This window comes from Emys orbicularis, chromosome 5 (genome assembly GCF_028017835.1).
Source record: "Emys orbicularis isolate rEmyOrb1 chromosome 5, rEmyOrb1.hap1, whole genome shotgun sequence".
NCBI lineage: Eukaryota > Metazoa > Chordata > Testudines > Emydidae > Emys > Emys orbicularis.
The window spans coordinates 125,571,895-125,594,723 of record NC_088687.1 but is presented as its reverse complement, the minus strand read 5'-3'; the positions used below and the strand labels follow the sequence as shown (position 1 = coordinate 125,594,723).

Genomic DNA, 22,829 nt, shown 5'->3' with positions numbered 1-22,829 from the left:
CCCCACCGCGTGGCTGGTATCAGGGAAGATCCCTGCTAGCCAAATGCGAAAAGCTCAGGGCCAATTTCCCCCCTCCCCCTGCGCTTGGCTAACTGCAGGGAAGGATTTCTTTTCAGCCACAGGCAAACAGCCCAGTAGGAACGGCCACCTCTGTCCCCTTAATTAAATTCCCGTATTTCAACCAGGTTACCATGAGCGATATCACTCTCCTGAGGATTACACAGCGAGATAAAGAACGGATGTTGCTTGAATGCCAGCAAACACCGGGACCATACGCTGCCAGGCTTTGTCATGCAATGATACCAGATTACTTGCTACTAGCATGGCGTGGTCAAGTGTCCTACCATGGAGGACGGAATAAGGCTGCACTGCCCAGAAACCTTGTGGCAAGGCTTTTGGAGTACCTCCAGGAGAGCTTCATGGAGATGTCCCTGGAGGATTTCTGCTCCATCCCCAGACACGTTAACAGACTTTTCCAGTAGCTGTACTGGCCGTGATTGCATCCCAAGTCCTCAGGGCAAAGTAATCATTAAAAAACGCTTGCTTTTAAAACAAGTTTTATATTTTAAAAGGTAAACTCACCTGAGGTCCCTTCCATTGGGTCATGGTCTTGGATACTGGCTTGGGAGGGTTGGGAGGGTACTTCAGTCAGGCTGAGAAAAAGATCCTGGCTGTTGGGGAGAACGGAGTGCTGTGTGCTCTCCGCAAGCTCGTCCTCCTCCTCCTCCTCCTCTTCCCCGTCCGCAGAATCCTCAGGTGTAGCTGATGAGATTACCCCTGCCTCGGAATCCACGGTCAGAGGTGGGGTAGTGGTGGTGGCCCCCCCCAGAACTGCATGCAGCTCGGCATAGAAGCGGCATGTCCGCGGCTCTGACCCGGAGCGACCGTTTGCCTCTTTTGTTTTTTGATAGGCTTGTCTGAGCTCCTTGACTTTCACACGGCACTGATCTGAGTCCCTATTGTGGCCTCTCTCCATCATGCCCTTGGCGATTTTTTCAAAAGTTTTGGCATTTCGTCTTTTCGAACGAAGTTCTGCTAGCACTGAATCCTCTCATAGACTCATAGACTTTAAGGTCAGAAGGGACCATTATGATCATCTAGTCTGACCTCCCGCATGATGCAGGCCACAAAAGCTGACCCACCCACTCCTGGAATAATTCTCTCCCTTGACTCAGCTGTTGAAGTCCCCAAATCATGATTTAAAGACTTCAAGTCGCAGAGAATCCTCCAGCAAGCGACCCCTGCCCCATGCTGCAGAGGAAGGCGAAAAACCTCCAGGGCCTCTGCCAATCTACCCTGGAGGAAAATTCCTTCCCGACCCCAAATATGACGATCAGCAGAACCCCGAGCATGCGGGCAAGATTTTCCAGCCAGACCCTCGTTGACCATTGATACTAATTATCAGCGATGGCACGTTATTGACCTATTGACTAAAATCACGTTATCCCATCAAACCATCCCCTCCATAAACTTATCAAGCTTAATCTTAAAGCCAGAGAGGTCTTTCGCCCCCACTGTTTCCCTCGGAAGGCTGTTCCAGAACTTCACCCCTCTGATGGTTAGAAGCCATCATCTAATTTCAAGCCTAAACTTCCCGACGGCCAGTTTATATCCATTTGTTCTCGTGTCCACATTAGTACTGAGCTGAAATAATTCCTTTCCCTCCCTGGTATTTATCCCTCTGATATATTTAAAGAGAGCAATCATATCCCCTCTCAGCCTTCTTTTGGTTAGGGTGAACAAACCGAGCTCCTCGAGTCTCCTTTCATACGACAGGTTTTCCATTCCTCGGATCATCCTAGTGGCCCTTCTCTGTACCCGTTCCAGTTTGAGTTCATCCTTTTTAAACATGGGAGACCAGAACTGCACACAGTACTCCAAATGAGGTCTCACCAGTGCCTTGTATAACGGAAGCAGCACCTCCTTATCCCTACTAGAAATACCTCGCCTAATGCATCCCAAGACCGCATTAGCTTTTTTCACGGCCACGTCACATTGCCGACTCATAGTCATCCTGCGATCAACCAGGACTCCAAGGTCCTTCTCCTCCTCCGTTACTTCCAACCGATGCGTCCCCAGCTTATAACTAAAATTCTTGTTAGTCATCCCTAAATGCATCACCTTACACTTCTCACTATTAAATTTCATATTACTATTACTCCAGTTTACAAGGTCATCCAAATCTCCCTGCAGGATATCCCGATCCTTCTCCGAATTGGCAATACCTCCCAACTTTGTGTCATCCGCAAACTTTATCAGCCCACTTCTACATTTGGTTTCGAGGTCAGTAATAAATAGATTAAATAAAATCGGACCCAAAACCGAACCTTGAGGAACTCCACTGGTAACCTCCCTCCAACCTGACAGTTCACCTTTCAGTACGACCCGCTGCAGTCTCCCCTTTAACCAGTTCTTTATCCACCTCTGGATTTTCATATCGATCCCCATCTTTTCCAATTTAACCAATAATTCCTCATGCGGTACCGTATCAAACGCTTTACTGAAATCGAGGTATATTAGATCCACCGCATTTCCCTTATCCAAAAAATCTGTTACTTTCTCAAAGAAGGAGATCAGGTTGGTTTGGCACGATCTGCCTTTTGTAAAACCATGTTGTAATTTGTCCCAATTGCCATTGACCTCAAGGTCCTTAACTAATTTCTCCTTCAAAATTTTTTCCAAGACCTTGCATATTACAGATGTTAAACTAACAGGCCTGTAGTTACCCGGGTCACTTTTTTCCCCCTTCTTGAAAATAGGAACCACATTAGCTATTCTCCAGTCCAACGGTACCACCCCTGAGTTTACAGATTCATTAAAAATTATCGCTAACGGGCTTGCAATTTCTCGCGCCAGTTCCTTTAATATTCTCGGATGAAGATCATCCGGTCTGCCTGATTTAGTCCCGTTAAGCTGTTCGAGTTTGGCTTCTACCTCGGATACGGTAATGTCAACCCCCCCTCCTTTATTCCCCTCTGTCACACTGCCTCTATTCCTAAGCCCTTCATTAGCCTCATTAAAGACCGATGCAAAATATTCGTTTAGATATTGTGCCATGCCTAGATTATCCTTAAACTCCACTCCATCTACAGTCTTCAGCGGTCCCACTTCTTCTTTCTTTGTTTTCTTCCTATTTATATGGCTATAAAACCTCTTACTATTGGTTTTAATTCTCCTCGCAAGGTCCAACTCTACACGGCTTTTGGCCTTTCTCACTCCATCTCTACATGCTCTGACCTCAATAAGGTAGGTTTCTTTGCTGATCCCTCCCCTCTTCCACTCTTTGTACGCTTTCTGTTTTTTCTTAATCACCCCTCTGAGATGCTCGCTCATCCAGCTCGGTCTAAATCTCCTGCCTACGAACCGTTTTCCCTTTCTCGGGATACAGGCCTCCGACAGCTCCCCATATAGCGATCAGATCCAGTACCTCCCGTACGGTCCATGCTGGTGCTCTTTTTCGATTATCGGCCTGCATGGTTACCTGTGCTGATGAGCTATCTGTGGTCACCTGTGCTCACCACGCTGGGCAAACAGGAAATGAAATTCAAATGTTCGCAGGGCTTTTCCTGTCTACCTGGCCAGTGCATCCAAGTTCAGATTGCTGTCCAGAGCGGTCACAATGGTGCACTCTGGGATAGCTCCCGGAGGCCAATACCATCGAATTGCGGCCACACTAACCCTAATTCGAAATGACCATATCGATTTTGGCGCTACTCTGCTCGTCGGGGTAGAGTACAGAAATCGATTTTAAGAGCCCTTTATTTCGAAATAAATGGCTTCGTTGTGTGGACGGGTGCAGGGTTAATTCGATTTAACGCTGCTAAATCCAAATTAAAGTCATAGTGTAGACCAGGCCTCAGTCTTCTCTTTTCCAGACTTAACAAACCCAATTTTTCAATCTTCCCTCATAGGTCATGTTTTCTAGACCTTTAATCATTTTTGTTGCTCTTCTCTTGGCTTTCTCCAATTTGTACACATCTTTCCTGAAATGTGGTGCCCAGAACTGGACACAATACTCCAGTTGAGGCCTAATCAGCGCGGAGTAGAGTGGAAGAATTACTTCTTGTGTCTTGCTTACAATACTCCTGCTAATACATCTCAGAATGATGTTCGCTTTTTTTGCAACAGTGTTACACTGTTGACCCAGCTTGTGTTTCACTATGACCCCGAGATCCCTTTCTGCAGCACTCCTTCCTACACAGTCATTTCCCATTTTGTATGTGTGCAACTGATTGTTCCTTCCTAAATGGAGTATTTTGCATTTGTCCTTATTGAATTTCCTCCTATTTACTTAAGACCATTTCTCCAGTTTGTCCAGATCATTTTGAATTATAATCCTATCCTCCAAAGCACTTGCAACTCCTCCCAGTTTGGTATCGTCCGCAAACTTTATAAGTGTATTCTCTGTGCCATTATCTAAATCGTTGATGAAGATACTGAATAGAAACGGACCCAGAACTGATCCATGCGGGACCCCACTCATTATGCCCTTCCAGCATGACTGTGAACCACTGATAACAACTGGTTGGAAAACCATTCCCATAGAGTAATGGACCCACCTTATAGTAGCTCCATCTAGGTTGCATTTCCCTAGTTTGTTTATGAGACGGTCATGTGGGACAGTATCAAAAGCTTTACTAAAGTCAAGATATACCATGTCTACTGCTTCCCCCTCCTCCCCCATCCACAAGGCAGTCAGGTTGGTTTGACACGATTTGTTCTTGACAAATCCATGCTGACTGTTACTTATCACCTTATTATCTTCTAGATGTTTGCAAATTGATTGCTTAACTATTTGCTCCATTATCTTCCCGGATACAGAAATAAAGCTGACTGGTCTGTAATTCCCCGGGTTGTCCTTATGTTCCCTTTTTATAGATTGGCACTACATTTGCCCTTTTCCAGTCTTCTGGAATCTCTCCCGTCTTCTGTGACTTTTCAAAGATAAGTATTATCTATACCATCCCTGAGAGGTGTTTGTCTAACCTGCTCTTAAAAATCTCCAATGATGGAGATTCCAATTGTGTAACATCACTTCAAAAGAATAAAAGTAATCTTACTCTAACTCTCCCTGTGTGATGTGGTTGCTAAAAGAGCAGATGTGATCCTTGGATCTCTAGGTAGGAATATATCAAGTTGAAATAGGGAGGCAATATTACCATGTTATATGGCATGACTGAGACCATTACAGGTAGGGTGGATTGATTTAAATCACATTGATTTTAAATCACCAATTTTAATCATGATTTTTAATTAGAAAGCAAGAAACCTTGTTTTAATTCATTGATTTAAATCTTGTTTTGCATTGGTACTACTTTGAACTTTTTTTAGGAAAACAACTTCCTCTTTATCCTGGCCACTCAGGATGAGTATGCAATGGATGTAGCTTAATTAGGTGGCAGCTGTATTAACTTATCTGGGATTACCCAGCAATAAATCATACTGCTTTGGAGGATAGGGTCATAATTCAAAATGATCTGGACAAATTGGAGAAATGGTCTGAGGTAAACAGGATGAAGTTTAATAAAGACAAATGCAAAGCGCTCCACTTAGAAAGGAACAATCAGTTTCACACATACAGAATGGGAAGAGACTGTCTAGGAAGGAGTACGGCAGAAAGGGATCTAGGGGTTATAGTGGACCACAAGCTAAATATGAGTCAACAGTGTGATGCTGTTGCAAAAAAAGCAAACATGATTCTGGGATGCATTAAAGGTTTGTTGTGAGAAAGACACAAAAAGTCATTCTTCCGCTCTACTCTGCGCTGGTTAGGCCTCAACTGGAGTATTGTGTCCAGTTCTGGGCACCGCATTTCAAGAAAGATGTGGAGAAATTGGAGAGGGTCCAGAGAAGAGCAGCAAGAATGATTAAAGGTCTTGAGAACATGACCTATGAAGGAAGGCTGAAAGAATCGGGTTTGTTTAGTTTGGAAAAGAGAAGACTGAGAGGGGACATGATAGCAGTGTTCAGATATCTAAAAGGATGTCATAAGGAGGAGGGAGAAAACTTGTTCATCTAAGGATAGAACAAGAAGCAATGGGCTTAAACTGCAGCAAGGGAGGTTTAGATTGGACATTAGGAAAAAGTTCCTAACTGTCAGGGTGGTTGAACACTGGAATAAATTGCCTAGGGAGGTTGTGGAATCTCCATCTCTGGAGATATTTAAGAGTAGGTTAGATAAATGTCTATCAGGGATGGTCTAGACAGTATTTGGTCCTGCCATGAGGGCAGGGGACTGAACTCGACCTCTCGAAGTCCCTTCCAGTCCTAGAATCTATGAATCTATGAATACAGTTCAGGTCTTCATTCTTTCTTCTATTTCCATCTATTTGGGACTCCCCTTTCCCAACCTGGTCCCAGGCCATTGCTGGGACCCTGTTGCCTGCTCCTCATATGAAAGTTAAGGGAGGCTGGGGAAAGGGGGGGAGGGTTGTTTCCCCACTGTATCAGACTTTAGGAGCCCCAAGCTTCTTTACAGGAGACCTTCCCTTAAATCCCCTTCCAATACTGGTTTATCAGCTAATTGGACACTGGACAATTGCTCTTTAATTTAGTAGACCAGGTATAATATAATGGTTGAAACTGAAGCTAGACAACTTCAGACTAGAAATAAGGTGCAAATTTTTAAGTGAGCATAATTTACTGTTAGAACAATTTACCTAGGGATGTGATAGATTCTCCATCTTTTGACAGGAATACATGTCTTTCTAAAATATATGCTCTTTCTCAAACAGATGTTATTGGGTTTGATACAGGAATCACATAAAAAAATTCTATGGTGTTTTTTATGCCGGAGAGCAGACTAGATAATCATAATGTTCCCTCTGGCTTTAATCTAGTAATACTATTGACTCTCTTCCCGTTCTGTGACCAATGCTAAACCCATCTGTTCATGGTAATGAGCATATAGCTAGTTTTCAAAGCAAAAATGTTCAAATTCAAAAATGAAGGCCAGTTAATTTTAAGCACTAACTCATGTATCACCTAATTTGTCAATATAGAATCTGCTGAAAAATTGATAAGGGTGGCCACCATTCTGTCTGTCTCTGAGAAATAAAATATGTAATATTGAATCTCCCTCACATGGGATTTATATGTGAAAGAATTAGAGGCTGGTTCAGACTTCATTTCACTTGGGAGTTGCATTTGTCTAGTGGGACTAGCAGGACACCTTAAAGACCTGTCTACATTGCAGTTATAAGGTTATAACATGACTGACTCTGCATTTGACTTTTGCCCCTATTTGACACACTATTTCTAATACTGTGAGTGTATCATGTGTCATCCCTACTTACAGTCAGGGCTGGAATGGGATTATCAGGCTGCAACTTGGTTCTAACCTAGTTTTTCTGTTGCATAGATGCATCAGCCTAACCATCTGTACCTCTCTTAGCCAGTCACCTTATTGCCCAAGATTTTGTGTAGGAAGATATCTCAAAGTTTATTTGCTTCATGTGCGAAACAATCTTCTGTCTTGCTGCACCTTGAGGAAACAAGGAATAGCTGAGTTCCCCAAACATGCACAGACATGAACACATTGGGTATATCTACACTACCCGCTGGATCGGTGGGCAGCGATCGATCCCAGCGTATGTCGATTTATCGATCCCCGAGCGCTCTCCTGTCGACTCCTGTACTCCAGCTCGGCGAGAGGTGCAGGCGGAGTCGACGGGGGAGCGGCAGCAGTCGACTCACCGCAGTGAAGACACCATGGTAAGTCGATCTAAGTTCATCGACTTCAGCTACGTTATTCACGTAGCTAAAGTTCCGTAACTTAGATAGATTTCCCCCCCCTTCCCCAGTGTAGATCAGGCCATTGTATAGCACATGGGCAGGATGAGGAATATGAATGAGACACAGTTTTGATAGGAAAATTGCCACTGCCCAGGTACATTGAATAGGATCCAGTTTAAAACTGCCTTCTGCATTTTTAAATATTTCCACAGTTTTGCTTCACATACAGGATATGTCTAGGCTAGAGATTTTACTGCCAGTTAACTGAAGTTGCTTAACACCTTTGTAAATGCTAATTAAGACCCACTGAATTCTAGGGTAAACCACAATGTTCCGTTTCCTGGAACAAATGTTTGTGGTGTTAAGTCATTTAATTGCCAGTTAACTTGAGTACCAGCCTCAGCAAGAATTCTAGTCTAGAAATAGCCACAAGGTGTCTCTCTAGTCTTACCTCTTTTCACACAATCCTGCCACAGGTACTAGGCTTCCTTCTTCAGTTCTGTGGTCTGGAACAGCATCCCTATATTTCTTCATCTCATCAACATTTTATTTCTTAAAGCACATAATCTCTTCTTGTTTGTGGCTCTTAGGGTATGTCTACACTGCAGTTAGACGACACCTGCAGCTTGCCTGTGCCAGTTGACTCGAGCTGCAGGGCTGTTTCATTGTAGTGTAGACTTCCATGTTCAGGTTGGAGCCCAGGACTCTCCCACCTGTGCTCCAGCCTGAACCTGGAAGCCTACACTGCAATGAAACAGCCTTGCAGCGCAACCCCCAGGAGCTGCAGGTTTTTAATTGCAGTGTAGACATACCTTAAGTGTCTGGGTATTGGCTTTATAACTGAGTGTTTCACTTTTATTTACCATACTGTCCATAGTTCACTTCTTGGACAATGTATGATCTGTGTTTCTGTTTGTATTGAATTTTAATCAAACATTTTGAGATGTATTTTGTATGCAGGATGCTATACAGACTCCTGTGGCTGTTCTGATGTAGATTTTTTCCACTTTGTATTTTTATTTTGTTTGTCTCCTCCTACCCCTATGGCTTTTTCACTTCTCTGCCTGCCCTGCTGATGCCTCATTCTGGATACTGTGCCTCCAGCCAACCAATGAGAGGAGATACTATGCTTGGCTTCATGCAGCTCTTCATTTCACTGTTAGAGGATGCTGTTATCAAGAAAGGAAATAACTATTCTAGTGGCTAGAGTAAGGGACTTGAAGTTGGGCATTCTGGGTTATATATCATGGTGTGTCATTGACTGTTTGACTTGGGGCAATTTACAGCCTCTCTGTGTGCTTCTCTAAGTCTCACTTTTTACAAACCGTGATTATGCATTTCTAAGTGTTCATGGAAAGGTACTCTGTGTGCAAGTTATCTTCATCCATGTGGACTGAAAACGGAAGGGCACAGCCAATAAGAGATCCAATATCTGGGTGGTGTTTCAGGGGGCATAAGCCATTCTCCTGTACAAGATTTCATCATACTGTGGTATTGGTCTCGGCTAATAATCAGTTTGGACTCTTTTGCCCCAAAGTTAACAGTGGTGATTGATTGTGGGTTTTCCCCGTACTCTCTGGGAAATTAAAATGGCTGGTTGTCCAAAACATAACTTTAGCAGAGTTAACCTATTGCTTAATTGGCTGATTATAAAAGTACTATCTACTGACTGAATTAGAAAGAAGGGATGAAATTGGGGGTCATGAATGAACCAACAAGTATTTTTTGTCTTTAGGTTAGTTTATCCTACACCTATGAGACTAAAGATGCCCTATGTTTAGTATTAACCATTATGAATGGAGGGGATTTGAAGTTTCACATTTACAACATGGGAAATCCTGGCTTTGATGAAGAAAGGGCTGTTTTCTATGCTGCAGAGCTCTGCTGCGGCTTGGAGGACTTACACAGAGAGAGAATTGTTTACAGGTAAGTGTTAACTGCAAGAATGTATGCCTTGAAACTTGTCAACTCTGCATGTTTGCATATAGGATTAAATTGACTTTTCTTATTGAAAGCTGTTAAGTTATTTTGTATACCTATTTCTGTGTGCTAATGATCTATTAGTTCCATTGAATTGTACGGTGTTTTTTTTTCTGACTGTAGATTGGAAATGCTGTTTCCTAGTCCCTCTTCCGTTAAAATTCTGATCCAAAAAGTCTGTATACACTTAAAATAAGCATTGATCCATGGTTGACTATAAAATAACAGAAGAATTCTCCCTGGAAAATGATGTGTGTCAGGGACATAGCAATATTCAGATGTGGAGAGAGGAGATCCCTGCATGTACAAATTCAGTGGTGGTGAATGCTGTACAACGAGGGAATGCCCCTTGCCATGGCACCCATCTAAAATATATGTCTCATAATCCATGGCAGCCTCCCTAGCCCAGGCTCTGGCTCCCACAAGACTTTTTTTTATTAAATTAACGGAACCATCAAGATGTGCACAGACCATAACTGAATAACCATGTGACTTTATTGTTATGGTCTGCGTCTGTCATTAACCTCTACTGTACATTAGATGCGCTGCAATGAGTGAGGAGCAACTCAATTGTAAACACTTTGGGTCAAGGATCTTGCCTCTTTATTTGTTCTGTAAAGCACCTAGTATAACCTGGGCTTGTGAGTGTGTGCATAAAATTATAAAAAAATGGGACTCTTTTCCTCATAGATAAAATGTTGGGAAAGGAGAAGACATTGAGACATGCAAAGGTCAAATTACTTGCCCAAGGTATTACAGGAAGTCAATGGCAGAGTCAGAGATAAAATCCAGGTCTTTCAGACTTGTGGCTTCAATACAAAATCATCCTTCTTCCCTTAATCTTACTTTTAATTTGAAAGTACTTCAATTTTCTTTCTTTAATAGTATATAACTATTGATGTTTCTTCCATACTGGGTTAGTAGTCTATCATAACAATAATGAAAAGGCTTTTCTGCTGTCTATATCTGTACTAGTGTGTTTCTTGGTTAATTAAGAAGCAATATGCCAATTATTCATAAACAGCATTTGATTCCTTTTCCTTTTTTAAATGGTTTGAGTGAAATGAGCGTTTATAGAAGTGGATGACAGTTGCAGTAGCTTTCACTAGTTGCTGAGCAAGTTTTAAATTAAATGGTAATGAGTCAACAGGACCAAATGGTATTCTCCGAAGAGTTCTGAAGGAACTCATGTATGTAATCGAAGAACTACTAACGGTGGTATGTACTGTGGTATGTACCCTATTACTTAAATCGGCTTTCTGTACCAGATGACTGGAGGGTAACTAATGTAACACTGATTTTTTTTTTTTTAAAAGGTTTGAGATGCAATCCTGGCAATTACAGGCTGATAAACCTAACTTCATTGCCAGACAAATTGGTTGAAATGATAGTAAGGAACAGAATTATCAGACACATATTAACATGATATTTTGGGGAAGAGGCATGTAAAGAGAAATCTTTGCTTCAGTCTTCACTGCTGAGGATGTTAGGGAGATTCCCAAACCTGAGCCGTCCTTTGTAGGTGACAAATCGGAGGAATTGTCACTGATTGAAGTGTCATTAGAGGAGGTTTTGGAATTAATTGATAAACTTAACATTAACAAGTCACCGGGACCAAATGGCATTCACCCAAGAGTTCTGAAAGAACTCAAATGTGAAATTGCGGAACTATTAACTATGGTTTGTAACCTGTCCTTTTAAATCAGCTTCTGTACCCAATGACTGGAAGATAGCTAATGTAACGCCAATATTTAAAAAGGGCTCTATAGGTGATCTCGGCAATTACAGACCGGTAAGTCTAACGTCAGTACTGAGCAAATTAGTTGAAACAATAGTAAAGAATAAAATTGTCAGACACGTAGAAGAACATAAATTGTTGGGCAAAAGTCAACATGGTTTCTGTAAAGGGCAATCGTGTCTTACTAATCTATTAGAGTTCTTTGAAGGCGTCAACAAACATGTGGACGTGGGGGATCCAGTGGACATAGGGTACTTAGATTTTCAGAAAGCCTTTGACAAGGTCCCTCACAAAAGGCTCTTACGTAAATTAAGTTGTCATGGGATAAGAGGGAAGATCCTTTTATGGATTGAGAACTGGTTAAAAGACAGGGAACAAAGGGTAGGAATAAATGGTAAATTTTCAGAATGGAGAGGGGTAACTAGTGGTGTTCCCCAAGGGTCAGTTCTAGGACCAATCCTATTGAACTTATTCATAAATGATCTGGAGAAAGGGGTAAACAGTGAGGTGGCAAAGTTTGCAGACGATACTAAACTGCTCAAGATAGTTAAGATCAAAGCAGACTGTAAAGAACTTCAAAAAGATCTCACAAAACTAAGTGATTGGGTAACGAAATGTAATGTGGATAAATGTGTAAAGTAATGCACACTGGAAAAAATAATCCCAACTATACATACAATATGATGGGGGCTAATTTAGCTACAACTAATCAGGAAAGAGATCTTGGAGTCATTGTGGATAGTTCTCTGAAGACGTCCACGCAGTGTGCAGCGGCAGTCAAAAAAGCAAACAGGATGTTAGGAATCATTAAAAAAGGGATAGAGAATAAGACCGAGAATATCTTATTGCCCTTATATAAATCCGTGGTATGCCCACATCTTGAATACTGTGTACAGATGTGATCTCCTCATCTCAAAAAAGATATACTGGCATTAGAAAAGGTTCAGAGAAGGGCAACTAAAATGATTAGGGGTTTGGAACGGGTCCCATATGAGGAGAGATTAAAGAGGCTAGGACTTTTCAGCTTGGAAAAGAGGAGACTAAGGGAGGATATGATAGAGGTATATAAAATCATGAGTGGTGTGGAGAAAGTGAATAAGGAAAAGTTATTTACTTGTTCCCATAATATAAGAACTAGGGGCCACCAAATGAAATTAATGGACAGCAGGTTTAAAACAAATAAAAGGAAGTTCTTCTTCACACAGCTCACAGTCAACCTGTGGAACTCCTTGTCTGAGGAGGTTGTGAAGGCTAGGACTATAACAGGGTTTAAAAGAGAACTAGATAAATTCATGGAGGTTAAGTCCATTAATGGCTATTAGTCAAGATGGGTAAGGAATTGTGTCCCTAGCCTCTGTTTGTCAAAGGGTGGAGATGGTGGCAGGAGAGAGATCACTTGATCATTACCTGTTAGGTTCACTCCCTCTGGGGCACCTGGCATTGGCCGCTGTCGGCAGACAGGATACTGGACTGGATGGATCTTTGGTTTGACCCAGTATGGCCATTCTTATGTTCTTATGTTCTCTACCTATATTGGTATCAGATTCAAGTTAAAAAAATTTAATGTAGCTGAAAACTCAATGTTTCATTGAAAATCAGCTACATTTTATTTTTCCTGAAGAGTATCTGCTTTCCAAGGAAAAGTCAACTTTTCTGTCAAAACACTCAACACCCGGGTCTTGCCTAAAATCTTTTTCACATCTTTTGGATGTGTATGGGTTTAGATTTTCCCCCATCTCCCAAAGTCAACATTTTCCAGGGAAATTTTGTTTTGAATTCATCAAAGTCTTCTGCAGGGAAGGGGATCAGTTTCTGACAATTTCTACTCTAAAACTTCTTAATCTATAGTTCATCAGGTTGTTGTTTAAATATGTATTATAAACAATAAAGTTGCAAAACTTGAGATTCTTATAGTCTCTTCACACTTAAGTCACGGTTTTCTACGGAAAGCAATTTTGTAGTTTCTGCAAAACCCACACTTGATAGTGGCTATAATTTTCCCTTTTAGATAACTGGCTTTTTGTTTTGTTTGCTTTGTAGAGACTTGAAGCCTGAAAATATTCTCCTTGATGACTGTGGTAAATAAACATAAACTTCTTGGCATGTACACTAAAAATGTATAAATGTATTCTGTGTATAGTGCAAAGATATTTAAGGTGGTTTAGCAATTTCTCTACAATACCAGAGACATAATTAATAAAATATTAGCATGCAAGTGTGCTTATATGAGTGGAAAAAAGATTGGCTGTTCTTGCTTTACCGAAAGTAATAGAACACACTGCAATTTCATTCCTTGATTCTTTCAGACAGCTTTTAGCACTGGATCTAATGTGGCTAATTGAGGTCTTCACGGTGTTGACTGGAAGACAATTTTACCTGAATTCTGCAAACAAGAATTCATACAGGCATGCACAGTAGTACAGAATTCCCCCAGGAGTAAAAGACTTGGTCTGAGACATTTACAAAATGGGGCATCATCGTCTAGGATCTTCCACTTGTGTGCTAATTTATATTTGATATTCTTAATTTTTATCAGTTGCTTCTAAATGCTCTATGCAAAATTATGTAATATTCATACTACAGTTAAGCTTAGAGACCCCCACTGAGATTGCCCTACTATTCTAGGCACTGTACAAACATGTATGAAGACACTGCCCCTGTCCTAAAAGCTATCAAAATGTGTTTTCTTTATCTTATTACTAAAGCTGATTGGAAATTTTCCATTTAAATGATTTTTCCAATGGAAAATACAGTTTCTACCAAACTGATTTTTTTTTGTGTGGGGAAAATTTAGATTTTTTGCCTGATTATTTTGATTTTTTTCTCGCAGCACAAAAATCAATTAGTTTGTTAGGAATAGATCCAACCCAAATCAAAATATTTTGGTTTGTTGAACTGAACCAAAATATTTAATTTTGAGTCAGTTCAACATTAAATTTCAACTGCCTGCAGTGACACAGTATCTCATGAATGTTGTAGTTTGGGTAATTTGTGTTGCTCCCATTTTTCCCTATGGAATGGGCTCCCTGGGTGGACTCTCTCCCCTGATGCCCTGTGGTCTCCCCTCTCACCAAGCAACATGGTGCCTTATGGGAGTTAAATGAGTGTAGTGTATTATAGTAGACGTAATCTGATTAGAGAGCCTGGCCTATGCAGAGGAATAAGGGCATGACACATCTGAATTACAACTCCTTGAGGCATTGCAGAACCATTGGCTGATGCAGTTTAATGAACTGATTTGAACTTAATTAAATTTAATTTTACACTTTCAAAAATTTTTGATTTGGAACTTGTTCTTTGAAACATTTTGATTCAGTATGTGAAACAAATGTTGAAATATCAGAATTTCCTGTGGGATGGATATTCTACTTTTCACTCTGTTCTAGTTATTACAATGTCTTTGAGAGGAAACTGACAATTTTGCATAATCTTTCTCACGTAAAGAATGAAATGGAGCAAGCTCCAATGTTCTACTAAGAAGTCAAGAAGCTTAATACAGTATAATAAAGACTTAAATATGATACTATATTGCCATTCCTGTGGCTGCTGAATAAACATAGGAGTTGAAATGGAAACTCAGAAAGCCTATTCAGCCTACAGTCATGTTTTCATGTGAAGTATTCTGTACCATGCTCAGCCACAAATTTCTTGTGTGAATTTGAGCATATCAGTTCTGTGCCTCATTTTTTCCAATTTGTAAAATGGAAGGATAAGACGACACAAAGATGTTTTTTGATTAAATTGATTAAAGAGCTTATGGCTATGTCTCTCAGGGGTGTGGAATTTACTTCAGGATAACTAAGTCTGTCAGGGGTGTGAAAAATCCATACCCCTCAGAGATGTAGCCATACTAACCTAACCCCCCTTATAGACCAGCGCTAGGTAGACCGAAGAATTCTTCGGTTGAACTAAATACCACCTCTCGGGGAGATATACTACCTATGCCCGTGGGAGAAGCCCTTCTGTCTGTGTAGGTAATGTCTTAGGTCTAATAAGTGATTTGGTGGGATGGAGGGTGAAGGATACTATGGAAATCCCATATATTTGAAAATGCTAATACTTCATTCCTTGTTGAATTTGTGTAATTAATTTCAATGTAAACAGGACACATCAGGATTTCTGATCTTGGATTAGCTGTGCAGATCCCAGAAGGAGAAACAGTCCGAGGGCGGGTTGGAACAGTTGGATACATGGGTATGTAAAATGCCTGTAGCTAGCTAAACCATACTAGTGAGGTCAATTACACTTGCTTAAGTATAGGTGACTCTAGAATACAGAATCATACTGGGTTTGATTTGGTTTTGGGACATTATTAGTGTGAAGAAAAGATACAGTATGTGAATAGGTGTGTCATGCTGTCTGTAATGGCTCACAACCGTGAGTTCCAGCCTCAGGGCAGACTGTCAAAAAGCAGGGTAGAAACCCCAATCTGATTGTATATTATATCATTAGATTTCACCAACCCAGTAACAAGTGTGAACTACTAACATACTAACCAGTCTTACTATGCAGTCACAGACAGTCCCCTTGGGCATTCCAGTCTATCTTGTCACCCAGGCAAGCTGGACTATGTGATAGATGGTCATTTTATACCAAAAATCACAAAATTCAGCTTACTCCCGGTCCCAAAGGACTAGTCTCTTACCTCAGGTCAGTAGTCTTTGGGCTGAGATCTGAGTACAACACCTGTAGTTAATCCTGTAATAAACTAACTAAAGATTTATTAACTAAGAAAATAAATAAGAGTTGTTTTTTTTAACAAGGTTAAAAAACATATGTACACAAATGAGTTAGCCTTAGGGTTAAAAAGGTACTATAAGCTTCTATAATAAGCAGCTCTATATGTCCTTTCGGGCTGGCCCATGCTAGGCAGCATGGGGATCTCTTGCTTATGTTTAGGAATATTTGTCCCTGAGAGTCCAGAAACTATAAAACATTCAGTTTCTCCTTGTCAGGGATTTTTATCTCTCTCCCCCCCCCCCCATAGAATCCAAGCTGATAGGATAAGTGCTCCTGCACATAACCTCTTCATGGGTGGGTGGGGAGAACAATTGACAAAGTCTTTGTTCCGCAGTGGCCCATTTGGATTCAGTAGTCCTTCCAGATGGCCAGGAAATAACACCTCTTGGGGTAAATTAATATTTCGCACATGGTAATGCTTGTCTCCTGACTGAGAGGAATTTACAGTCTTAACAAACATTTTTATAGTTACAGAGAAAACGTTTAAACATTACCTTATAACATGGGATACAGATATAAGTAGGATTAATACATGCAGCATCCCACAAGCATTCCATAAAGTCTAAACACATTGTTATAACTCTAATATTTATTTTGATAATGCTAACAAACAAGTAAGCAAGAATGGTTTCCAGCGATGCATTTGAAAGTGTTCAATGAGGCCTAGGCACCTTGGCATGAGCTGGCACCTGGTCTGCCAGCTTCACAAGGTCATGTTTGATAAAATTACAAAATTAAATTTTAGATGTAGCCATCTCAGAAAGTTAATTATTCTGGGTAAAATTTTCAAAAGCACCTAAATCTCATTGACATTGTTTGACTCTAAGCTCCTAAGTGCACAAGTCACTTTTGAAAATGTGGCTTGGACTCCTAAGTCACTTAGGTGCTTAGCTTGTGAAAATTTTACCTTCATTTAAAAAATGGCTTAAGGATCATATTGATCTAGAAAAGAAGCAATTAAGGACCTACAGTTAGCTGAGCAAAAGAGTCCTTAATATGGGAATGAGGACTTCCTGTAATTCTGGACATCCACTATTACTGTACAGACTGTTTTTAGGAGAGTGCAATGTTAGCTTAGTGGATATGTTTTACTGATCAAATAATGGAAAAAAACTAAAACACATTAATCTTTCTATTTTTTATTTTTGGTAGCTCCAGAAATCCTCAACAATGAAAGCTATACATTCAGCCCTGACTGGTGGGGTCTTGGCTGCCTAATTTATGAAATGATTCAGGGACAATCACCATTCAGGAAGCGTAAGGAAAAGGTCAAACTGAATGAGATAGACCGAAGAGTGAAGGAAGACCAGGAAGTGTACTCGGACAAATTCTCAGAGGAGGCAAAATCCATCTGCAGGATGGTGGGTGAAGAGACGTAGAGGTTTGGAAATTAAATTTCTAACACTCTTTAAAGAGCTGAAATTTTAAATTTTAGTGTCTTTATTTTGTTGGAAATTTTTCATAATTCAGGTGACATGGCTTAGGTGACCTGCATAGGTCGTTTTCATCTCTTTTTGTGATTCAACTATTGATATGATAGAAGTCCATAAACAGTTCCATGCTGTTGTTGTCGACTTAGGAACTGAGGACTTCTCTTCATGTTTGTTGCGTTGTAACTTACAAAATGGTGTACTTTATAGATGTGGTAGTCCATAGCCTCAAGCTAAACCACAGTTTGAACGTAGCATAACCAAGGGCAGAGTTAAGCCATCTCAACAGAAAAAAACTGGGATTTAATATGGGGAAGATGTGGTAGAAAAGCAGCATATTAGTTCTCTTGTGTAAAGAAAAAGACCATGTAATAGGACAGCTTGGGTTTTTTACCTTTATTGACTGAAGTAAAATCCAGTTAAATTTGGTAGATAACATGCATTTACACAGTTGAAGAGTTTTTTAGAAAAATAATATTTATAATATATATGTTTGTTATGGTTGATTTACAAAAATATCTTGTCTAGAGTTACTAACATACTGAAACAATTTTAGATCTGCATTTGAGGAAAGCAAGATATGTGGCAAAGCATATATGATCACCAAGTATATAAACATAAGTACATAGAGATAACTTAGCAGCTCATTAAACTATGGGTAGAACCTATAATAATTAAAAAGCAGAATGTTTGTAATTTAAACTGGTCTAACGAAAATACTTTAATGCTCTTAAGCCACATATTTCAGATTTCCAGTTCTTTAAAAGTTAACACTTTGGTACAGCATTCAATTGCAGATTTCAGTAAGCAAAGGAGCCAAAAAAATCCTATATATATATTTCTATTGAAAAATACTGTAAAGATAATTTTTAAAAGGGCAAGTATAAAAGACTAATCAGTGGTATATTTACTATTTCTGTGCAGTTACTTGCCAAAGATCCAAAGGAACGATTGGGGTGCACTGGAGATGGGGCTGCTGCTGTAAAGCAGCATCCCATTTTCAAGAATATTAACTTCAACAGACTGGAAGCAAACATGTTAGAACCTCCGTTTTTACCAGATGTAAGTAGATGAGACAGATGTATCTAGTACTTAAATAGACACAATATACTTCTGTGCTAATTAAATCAATTTGCACTGGAAAATAGGAAGGGTGCATGCAGAAGCTAGTTATTATCTGCAAAGGGGGTTGAATAGGGAGGTGGCAATATTTGTAGATGATTGACCTGAATTTTGTGCAAAGACTTAAGAGAGCCCTATCTCCAGAGAGTCCTGACAAAATTATTTAAATGGGCAACATAATGCAAATGTAATTCAGTGTTGTCTAATGATGATATTTAGCTGTTTATATGGCACTTCCTTTTGTAAAGGGTTTTGAGACCCATGTCCAAGTACAGCTCCAAGGGGCTGTGAAGTTGGTCCCCAGCTCTTTAAATCACTACTTCCCCTACCCTGACAAATGAAGGTTGGGCACTGAGAAACTTCCCTGGGATTGGGAGTCAGTGGGCAGAGCAGGAGTCAACTGCCACAGCCTCAGGATGTGAGAGGGACCAAGTTGCTATAGTATTTCCTTTCTCTGTCAGGGCTCCCCCTGGGTCCTAGTGACCATTAATTTTGCTGCTCTTCGTTGCATGCAACCCACTGGGTGTCATTTCATGACCCCCTACAGGTCTCACACCACTTGTTAAGCAGTACTAGGCTAGAGGGTGTAGTAGTATCCTTTTGGTGTTCAGGTAAATAAATAGTGAATAGGCAACAATGTGAACCTAAGATTTTTTTTTTTTTAATTGCCCAGTTTTCTCTGAAAATAAAAATTCTGTCAAAGAATCAATCATTGTTTCATATTGCAGCCACGTGCAGTGTATTGTAAGGATGTCTTGGATATAGAGCAATTCTCCACAGTAAAAGGAGTGAACCTGGATACTACAGATGATGACTTCTATTCCAAATTTGTTACAGGTTGCGTCTCAATCCCTTGGCAAAATGAGGTACTGTACTTTGAACAAGTCCTGTTTGTGTTAGTGTAACAATAATAAACATTAAAAAATACAAAACTGTTTAATTTTCCTTAACCAGGCTTTATGATGAAACTTCCTTTTTACTTCAGGTATTTGCTCCAGAATGTTCCCAACTAACAGCCCCATTGACGATTTGACAGGAGCCCAAGGACCACACTTAACTTGCATAAAATTGAACAGATGGAAGCTGAATCACCCTATGCTTTAGTGAATGCTGCCCAGAAAACAATAGCATCCGCTACAATGAGCACACTTCTTGTTTTGATCCTGTCTCTGAAAGATTTCTAATATTATCATTCAAAGCAGTGGGACCTGAATGAGTGCCATTCAAAGTACAAAAAAATAAATTTACTCAACGTTAGCTGTTATTACAGGGGTCTCAAATAGATCATACCTGTGTATTCATGTTGAGAGCAGCCAGGAGCCACAGTGAAACTCTGTGGACTATCCTTGCTCTAGGTTTTCAGAACAAGCAGTTATTACTTTAATCAAACATTACTAGATATTGCTTCCTAAATAAGTATCCCAAACTGACTAATGAATGAATTCATTTAGGACTATGTATAGAGTTAATTCCCCCTACCAATGTGGCTGGCACACTGGATTGATTGTAATTAATGAGATTGCATATCCAGCTTCACCTACTCCAGGTTAGGCTGCCCTGAAACAGAAGATGGGAGAAAGAGATATCCATGTTTATGTATTGGCATGGATTAAATCCAGTTCAAGAAGTTGTGCATGTTGCAGTTTGGGCAATGGAAATTCAGCAGCAAAGTGTGTGTGTGTGTTGGGGCGGAGGGATGTGGGGCACTCTTATAAGAGTGCTTTTATGTTATGTTTCAAACAAGAATTATAGAAAGCTGGTCTTAGTCTCTTCACATAAGGGCCCAGATTTATGGCTATGCTGTCTCTGCTTTTTGCATGATCACTGTCACAAAGCAGCCATAAATTTAGTGGACTTGCCTGTGCAATAGAGAGGGTGTGGCTAGAGAAACAGCTGTGTCCTGCTGATCCCTGTCAGCTGTGTTGGCTTTCCGGGACTGAGAGAAGCTAATTGTAAAATAAAATACCTTTTAGGTTGCACAAAGGTGGTTAAAGCTATTTTGTGTCTTCCTCTGTGTGGCCCTGGTTTAGCAAAGAATCCAGTTGTTATGCATCTTGCATGAACTGGAATAATGTCTGGGGGTCTTTATATGACTGAGTTTTTCATTTGTGTATCTTCTCTTTCCATGTAGATGATTGAAACAGAATGCTTTCAAGAGGTCAATATATATGAAACTGATGTCACTTTGTCACGAGACCTAGATATGAGCAAAGATACTCCTAGACCAAAGAGAGGCTTCTTTCACAGACTCTTCATGGGAGGGGTAAGAGTACTACCTATGGCTTTTTGTTTTTTTCTTTTACAATACAAATATATAATACTTTTTTGCCTTTGCTTTTTAAATTAATTTAAAATGTTTATCAAATGACAGTCTCTCACTATTTATAAAAAAGTCTTATAATGGAAAAAAATCATCAAAACTGTAGATGTCTGATATGATCACTGAATGGACAGTGACTCTGAAGAAGAAATGTTAGGAGACAAACATCAGGATATTTTAGGGGTGTGTGTATATTTTGAGATAAGTTGTTGTTTGGGAGATGGTATAGATATACATGGGTTCCCCAGTGAGCAAGTTGACTCCACTTCTAAGACCTAATGTTTAATAAATATATTAAAATATCTTAAAATTGAGCAATCTTTAGGAATCGCACCTCAAAATATTTACCATAAAAGACATGAGAAACATAGGTTGTTTTAATATAGTCTACTTGCATATATATTTGACCAAAATAGGCTGTTTACTAGTGTGTTTCACATGCAGACCAGCATATACAATTTTGTTTGCTCTGCATATACAAATTCAGATTGAAATTGTTTTGGGAAGGATGAGTTCATCCCAGTAAAGAACCATAGAAATAATGTTGGCTTTCAATAGAGATTTAATTATTTTAAATTGCTAGGAACAAATCATGAAGCATCCACATTATAGCTGTGCATTATAATAGCACATTAAACATTTTTGTCATCGATTGGGCATTTGAATGTTGGTGTGAACTGACCTTTTGGTTACGATAAAAAAGACTTTTTAAACAAGGAAAAACAACAGAGTACCATTTTTAGAAAATATATTTGATCTATACCTATAAGAAAATTTCCAGTTTGTTTTTAACATAGGAATGATGTGTTACCTGCCTATACCTTATTCAGGAATCTAGTCTTTGGATGCCTATGAATGATTCCCATTTAAGTTATTGAGAGCTAGATAGCTACACTGAGGGAAGACTAGACATCTGCATTATTTTGATTTGAAACTGTTTATATTGAATGTGGACATTCAATTATTCTTATGAGAAATATAAAAGAAGAAATATTTTAATCCCTACACTGTCCGAGTATCAGAAAATTCACTAAGGCCTTGAAACATAGAACCAAAATATGTAGGTTAATTTATACAGTAATATGACATTTTGTTACTGATTCATCCAGTACAGTTATCTCTGGCTGATCCACAGGAGACTACATAACAAAATACTGTTTTCAGCTTTTGCAGGCACTGTGTTATCCCAGCTAGTGAATGAAAAATAATTTGCAAATGTACCAATAGTTCCTAGGCTAGCATGGCTGCAGTCAAAATGTTGGTCTTTTGACCACAGTTTTGCTTTGCACTTATTTAACTAAATGCAGCCATTTTGTCTTGTCTCTTTCTCAGGTCTGTTTTAAATCTGGTTACATTGATGATGAAGAGGAGTTCTCTAGACTCTAAATCAGAGAATTGTAGCCAAAAAATAAAAGGATGAGTGAACTCTGAATGTTTTTATCTATGTAAAGTGTATTATAAATGTAAAAAATTATGTATGGGCTTACAGATATTGTATATTTGTACTTTAGTTTTAAGTGTCAAGATGTATATTTTCACTAAATCTTTATTGTACAAAAGTCATGAGTGCCACTTAAGTGTAAGCATGTATGTGTGATATATTATGTATTTTAATTGGAATGAAGCTGGAAATACTTAAGGGTTTTAAAGTACAGAAACTTATGCTATCTGTGATATGGATGTTACTTGGCTTTGGGGATTATGTTGTTGTTGTTCCTGGCAACTCTACTGAAAGGCACTGTTTCTTATTCCTCAGAATATTATT

General features: G+C 39.6%; 1 protein-coding gene across 2 annotated transcripts in view; it reads left to right on the top strand.

Annotated features, from left to right (window-relative positions):
- The window catches only part of GRK4 (G protein-coupled receptor kinase 4), a 70,029-nt gene extending 47,579 nt beyond the window's left edge, over positions 1–22,450 (top strand). The window contains exons 9-16 of one of the 2 annotated variants that reach the window (XM_065404697.1): positions 9,470–9,660; positions 13,493–13,530; positions 15,557–15,646; positions 17,345–17,553; positions 18,547–18,684; positions 19,473–19,610; positions 20,876–21,007; positions 22,397–22,450. In XM_065404697.1, coding sequence (XP_065260769.1) covers positions 9,470–9,660; positions 13,493–13,530; positions 15,557–15,646; positions 17,345–17,553; positions 18,547–18,684; positions 19,473–19,610; positions 20,876–21,007; positions 22,397–22,450 — 990 coding nt within the window. Of the gene's footprint in view, positions 1–9,469; positions 9,661–13,492; positions 13,531–15,556; positions 15,647–17,344; positions 17,554–18,546; positions 18,685–19,472; positions 19,611–20,875; positions 21,014–22,396 lie in introns of both variants that reach the window. The other variant, XM_065404698.1, reaches the window with a different exon arrangement.
- The last annotated feature ends 379 nt before the right edge of the window (positions 22,451–22,829 follow it).